This window comes from Bos javanicus, chromosome X (genome assembly GCF_032452875.1).
Source record: "Bos javanicus breed banteng chromosome X, ARS-OSU_banteng_1.0, whole genome shotgun sequence".
NCBI classification, from domain to species: Eukaryota; Metazoa; Chordata; class Mammalia; order Artiodactyla; family Bovidae; genus Bos; species Bos javanicus.
In genome coordinates, this window is record NC_083897.1 from 103143227 (window position 1) to 103149635 (window position 6409).

General features: G+C 44.3%; 1 protein-coding gene across 1 annotated transcript; it reads left to right on the top strand.

Annotated features, from left to right (window-relative positions):
- The first annotated feature begins 738 nt into the window (after nt 1–738).
- On the top strand, nt 739–5901 carry PPP1R2C (PPP1R2C family member C). Its single transcript, XM_061408808.1, has 2 exons — nt 739–792; nt 4810–5901. Exons 1-2 carry the CDS (start codon nt 739–741, stop codon nt 5704–5706), a joined length of 951 nt encoding a protein of 316 aa, XP_061264792.1. The 3' UTR covers nt 5707–5901.
- Nucleotides 5902–6409: the final 508 nt, after the last annotated feature.

A 6409-nucleotide genomic window follows, 5' to 3' on the forward strand; every position in this document is an offset into this window, starting at 1 on the left:
GAAAATCAGCCCTTGGGATCACATTGCTTTGGGCAATGACTCTCTCTTACGAGGATTTTCCAATTGGCCCCTCTCCCCAAGTGCCAAGTGCCTGTGATGCCTCAGGAGCCATTTCTGAGATCCCAAGAAGTGAGAACTCTGGTGTCTCCACCTCCATTCTGACAGACCAACTCCATTGCTTCCTAGCTCCAATTGTACTGATTTTTATTCTGGAGTTCTACATAATGTTGAATTTAGGGGAAAAAAAGATTTATTGCCTTAAAACTTATAATGAAAAAGATGGAAAACCACTGTCTTACTGAACGTCTCTGTTGCTGCTGCTGCTAAGTCGCGTCAGTCATGTAGATCTGCCCATATTTCCAGGCTCTTCCTTTCAAGGATTTTTGCTCATTTCCCTCAGTTCATTCATCCACTTCATAGAAATATGAACATCTGTCACAGAATGTGGACATGTTCCAGTTATTGTTTATGTGGAGGGGGGAGTAATAAAGATGAAACACGCAATCCTTGCCTTTGTTTGGGTTCCTACTGCAAAGGCAGAGCTGGAGAAAAAGGCTTTCCTTTAGGACTTGGATCCCAGGGAGCAGGATAGCAAAAGAGGGTTTGTGAAATAGGGAATAAAAGAAACCAGCATGGGTCTGCATCAGCAAGTTGGCCATCCACTTCCCAAGCTCCAGCCAGAATCCAAAGTGGCAGGGATTCATGCCTCTCCCCACTCCCAGAAGGACTGAAGTCAAGATGGCAGCAATTGATGTACAAATATACTCTCCCTCCCTCACCAATGGGGTGGAGGTAGGCCATGGAGGTAACTCTTCTACACTGGCATCTAGAATTTCTCAGGAACATTAGGCTCTGGTTGCTTATGGTAGGAACTGCTTTCTTAGTGCATCCTTTGCTTCCTGCCCTTCTCTGTCCCACTTCTCCACTCCCCTTACCAGTGCTTTGGGCAAATCTCCTCCCAAGTAAACTACTTGCACTTGAATCCTTATCTCATGGTCAGTTTCTAAGGGAACCCAATCTAAAACAGGGATATTTAATAGACTATCAGAAATTTGGGTTGGGAATATGAGAGAGAGAGAATAGGCAAATATATAGATTCAAAACCAAACAGCAGTTTTATTTTTATACTATGCAATATCCAACATAATTCTCCAAGTACTGTAGACAATTCTTGGATGGACTGATGTACACCTTGGGATGCTACACGGTTGACTAGTATTAAGCTCCACTTCTGGCAGCATGATTGATCCTGAAAACCCTGACTGCCTCTCAGTGTTTTAATAATTTCTCACCAATAGTACCTAGTAGGACATCAGGAATACCTTCTCTGTGGTAGCTTTTGGTTTCCTAGGTGTTCCCACTTTGGGCTGAGAATTCCTTGGATCCTGACTTAGCCCTCCTTTTGAACCAATCCCTGTATTTACACATTTTGACAATGTCTCCATGGAAAGGAGGTAATTCTCGGTGGAAGAAACAAAGTTGTGGAGTGATCTACTGCCAGTCTGAACAATCAGTTAATTTAAATATGATATTTTAAATGTATTTAAAAGTTGTGATGATAGAACAGCATGCATATTTAGATGTATTTATCAAATATTAATCTATTGAAGACCACTGAAGCACAACCTCACTTTCTGTGCCTTTAGAATAAAGGTTCTCTTACTAGACATAGTTGATGGTCACTAAATATTTGCTAGAAGAAGGGCTTTCTAAGACTGTATCTAAATTTCATATAATGTGTCATTGACTGGGAAAGTTTTAGTCAGTTTTGAGTGTGAGTGTGTGTGTGTGTGTGATGGAACCACAGAGCAATCTGCTCAGCCATTGCCTTAGGCAATAGCAACTGAGTCATATAAGGAACAATGTTGGAAGAAGTGTCAATCTTTTCTAACTTTTAGGCTTGTGATAATATTGACTAGACTGAGAATTTTTAGTTCAATGGCAAAAGCTCAAAATATGATTTTTTCTTAGGGCAATTTTCATGAACCAAATTATTAGCAAATGGTAGGTGAGAGGGATTACTTTGAAATAATGTTCAACTGAGATCTGCAACACTTGGTGATTTCTTTAAAAGATTTTGTTTGTGACCCATGGAGGTCACAATTACAATCCTTTTGCCCTAGTATGAACTGCCATTGTGTTACCATATGACAAATTTCAGAAAACTCAAGAACTTTGCGATGGCTGAGTGAGTGAGTGAAAGTCGCTGAGTCATGTCCGACTCTTTGAGACCCCCATGGACTCTAGCCTATGGAATTCTCCAGGCCAGAATACTGGAGTGGGTAGCCTTTCCCTTCTCCAGGGGATCTTTCCAACCCATGGATCAAACCCAGGTCTCCCACATTGCAGGCAGATTCTTTACCAGCTGAGCCACAAGGGAAGACCTTGGGATGGCTGATTCATTCTGTATTGAACAGCTTGGATATTCAAACCACAGTATGTGGGGGTGGGTGCTGTGTACACACAAAAGCAAAATCCCAATGCACAGGAATCAGCATCTCCGTCAACACCCTGTTTACAGCTAAACACGCACAGACCCACTGTGCCTACCAGCCAGGACCAATTGCATTTGTGTGGGTCTGTGCTGCCTTTCAGACAGGTTTTTGAAAAGAGTAGCCTGGAGTATTTCTGAATACAGTAATGAAAGTTGTTGTTTTTTTTTTTTTCCCCTCACATACCGGAGGGTTTTCCTATAGCCTTGAATATCAGCTTTTGAATCCCTGAAAGCTCTTAGCACACAATACAGTTTTTTTTTTTTTATTCAAAGAGTACAGTATCAGTAAATTCTTTTTCTGAGATGAATAATACAGTTTTAAAGTGATTGCAGAGTTCCTGAAGTTAGTAGGACTTTGGAGAATACAGGACAACTTGAACCTAAGGTGCTTAAGACCCTTGTAAAAGTTTTATGGTTCTTTCATGCTTTTGCTTTTGTGTTTTAAAATGTGGAAAGACCTTGAGGGAGAGAAGAGGAAGCAAAATGTTATCAGAAGAGGAAAAAAAAATCTTGTGAATGCTACCTGCAGGGGAAAATGTGAAACTGGATCTGAATTTCCTTTTTGTTTTTGAGAAGAATGTTACTGCCTATGAAATATGAGGCCTGTGAAGGACAAAATGTTTCAAAGTCACTCTTTGGAACAGCCCCCAAATTCCACATGTGGGGTGTTTTTGTCACATGACTGAACAACTTGTAACTGACAGTGAAAGCTATGGAGTCTCCTTTTGTGAAATCAGAAATCTCAGACTTCCAATTACCTATCACCTATCACTTATTATGTGCTTCCCAGGTGGCTCAGTGGTAAAGAATCTGCCTGCCAGTGCAGGAGACACGAGAGATTAAGGTTCAATCCCTGGGTCAGGAAGATTATTTGGAGGAGGAAATGGCAACCCACTCCAGTATTCTTGCCTGGAGAATCCCCATGGACAGAGGAGCCTGGTGGGCTACAGTCCATGGGGTCACAAAGGGTCAGAAATGGCTGAGGATGCACAAAGTAGCCCTAGCCTATCACTTATTATTCATTCTGTAAAAATTATGGTAATATCTACTATGTACCAGGTACAGCATCATGTTGTGAAGATGAAGATAATGGTGAGAAAAAACTGACACCTTCCCTTGTGTCTTGGAGTTCACCATCTAGTGTACACAGATAACAGACATAATGGCCACAACTATGACTGATGCCAGAGACAATAGGAGAGGCCATGAAAACACAGGAAAGCTGATATGCTTTGGAGGTCAGGAAACAGGCTCCTGTAAGGCAGTCAGGACTGAGGTGAAATATCAAAGGACATTCCAGGTTGTGGGAAGAACCTAGAGAGAAACTCTGGGATAGGAAGGAAGGAAGGGGACTGCTCCTGGAACTAAAAAGCAGGGAGGAAAAGCTAGAGGTAGGATGGAGAGAAATGGCCAGGAGAGGGCTCCAAATTGGTATCACAGACCCTCATAGAGCTGCTTTTCCACCTCTTCTAGATTTCTGACTTTATGTTAAAAGAAAATGGACAGCCATTAAAGGGTTTGAAAGAGAGATGTGACAAGATTTGATGGTGTTTTTAAAAAACCACACTGAACGTGAGAGGTTGGAAGCCAGCAGGAGACCTGATGGGGTGAGCGATGGGGGCTAGTTCAAAGGCTGTGGCTGTAACCCTGACCAGAGATGGTAGTGTCAGAAGAGATAGAATCGGAGTTTCTTGAAATATTGATAGTTAAGCCAGTAGCGAAGGACTGGATGGGAGAGGAAGCAATAGGTGATCAGGGAAGATGTTGGGGTGGGCAGGGTGGGAGGAGGCGGTGAAGTTACCCACGGTACCGTAAGTGGCTGAGCATCCAAACGATTAATCGCGGGGCTGGTCAGAAAGCGGGAAGGAGGGTTTGTGTGGGTGTGTAGGTACAAGGAAAGGGAGGTGTGAGTGGCAACAGGAGAGAGGGGCAGGCGTCATGTTTGTGGGGGAGGGGTGGAAGTGAATGGCCGCTCTAGCGCCTAGGCCTCCAGTCTTTCCAACCCAAGGAGTGGCTTTGAAACTTTGGACGATGACCCCCAGGGAGAAATACATTCTACACAGTCCGCCAGCACACAGACAGGGGATAGAGAAATTCACAAGACAGTGTTTCCTGGTTTCACATGCAACGAAGGGAGATTTCTTATTTTGTGTGTGTTAGTGGCTCAGTCATGTCCGACTCTTTGTGACCCCATGGCGTATGTAGCTCACCAGGCTCCTCTGTCCATGGGATTCTCCAGGCAAGAATATTGGAGTGGGTTGCCATGCCCTTCTCCAGATTTCCTAATCTTACACTTAAAAAAAAAAAAAAAAAAGCGGTCAGCTTGGGCATCCCCCCGACTCTCCTGCACCCTTCCCCTAGGCGCTGATGGCGGTGCTGACGGCGGTGCTGATGGCGGCTGCGACCATTGTGGCGTCACCCGCGGGGTACTTTGTGACGCAGGAGCTGGGGCGAGGCCTTTAGGGCAGGAGGCACAACCCGGCAGCCAGACCGCGCAGCAGTTTGTGCCAGAAGCACGGCGGGCAGCTCCGGCGACCGAACACTCAGCGGCGGCCCTTCACTCTCCAAAGATGTCAGCCTCCACCTCCTCTCGCCGGCCCATCAAGGGAATCCTGAAAAACAAAGGTTCCACCGCTTCCTCAGTAGCAGGCTCGGCCCAGCAGTCCGGTGGACCACTCCAGGAGGTCCATAGAAAGAAATCCCAAAAGTGGGACGAGTCGAACATCTTGGCGACCTACCGTCCAGAGTACAGAGACTACGATTTCATGAAGATGAATGAGCCCAGCACTCCCCAGTTCGGTCCGCAGAATCTTGGGGAAAGAAGTGCAGAGAGTGAAGCCACGGCCCTCGACAGCTTAACCAAGAGATTGGCCGCCACCCACACCTCCGATTCCAGCTATTCAGTGCGGGACCCCGAACTGGATGGACCGCACAGCAGCAAAATCTACCTTGACAGGCAAGAGAAACGTCGGCAGTTTGAAATGAAAAGGAAACTTCACTACAGCGAAGGAAAGAACATCAAACTCGCCCGACAACTGATTTCCAGAGATCTACTGCATGACTACGAGGATGATAATAACGAAGAAAGTTCGCATGTCATCAGCCACGACAAGACTACCACCCAGGAAGAAGCAGAGCAAGGCGCCACCAGCGACGAAGGCCTGCAGACACAGACCTGCTGCTACCTCGGTGATGACGAAGACGACAAGTAGATCGGGTTTGATCGAGTAGACAATGCTCGATCCACGCTGCAATTGTTGGATCCACAACTTGTTCCTGTAATCTTCAGCTTCTTGTTCTGTGCAGCTCGTGCAAGTACTGAATTACTTACCAGTTACATTGCACTGTGATAATTCAATGGTAAACATAGCAAATAATAGCTTAACTGGAAAAAATCTCCGCTTGGTACTCTGGTTCTTTGCCATAAAGACCGATTCTGATATTCGTCTAAAACCCCATTACTTTGAGAAAATTGTTCGTTACCTTACATGTACATAGTATACAGCCTTTGATGTGTTAAAGGTTTAAAAAGGGTGGGGGGGACTAATTTATATTCACTTCTAGCCATACTAGCTTTAATAGAAACCGTTTTGTGACAAAGGGAAAATGCTATTGGTATAGTGGGTTATGTAGTCTGATGAATATTCAGGCTGCAAAACACTTGTCTTCAGGGTGATCGGCCTGTTTAATTGAGAGGGAATATATTATAACAGTTATTGTTGCATTTTAGCTTTAAATTTTATCTTAATTTGCTTTCAGTGTTTACAAGAAAATGACTAAATGTTTTCTTATTTAAAAAAGTCCTTTTCCCATGAATTATCAGGTTAAAATCATCCCAATATTCTACTCTGTCTTTGTGCACTATATGGGCAGATTTGATATCAATTATCCTTGAAAGTCTAATGTTATCTCAGT

Bases quoted from the DNA above. Each gene is read 5' to 3' on its own strand.
- PPP1R2C (XM_061408808.1), top strand. From the start codon at position 739: ATGGCAGCAATTGATGTACAAATATACTCTCCCTCCCTCACCAATGGG. The intron at 793-4,809 runs GTAGGCCATGGA...AAAAAAAAAAAG, and splicing joins CCCTCACCAATGGGGTGGAG to CGGTCAGCTTGGGCATCCCC.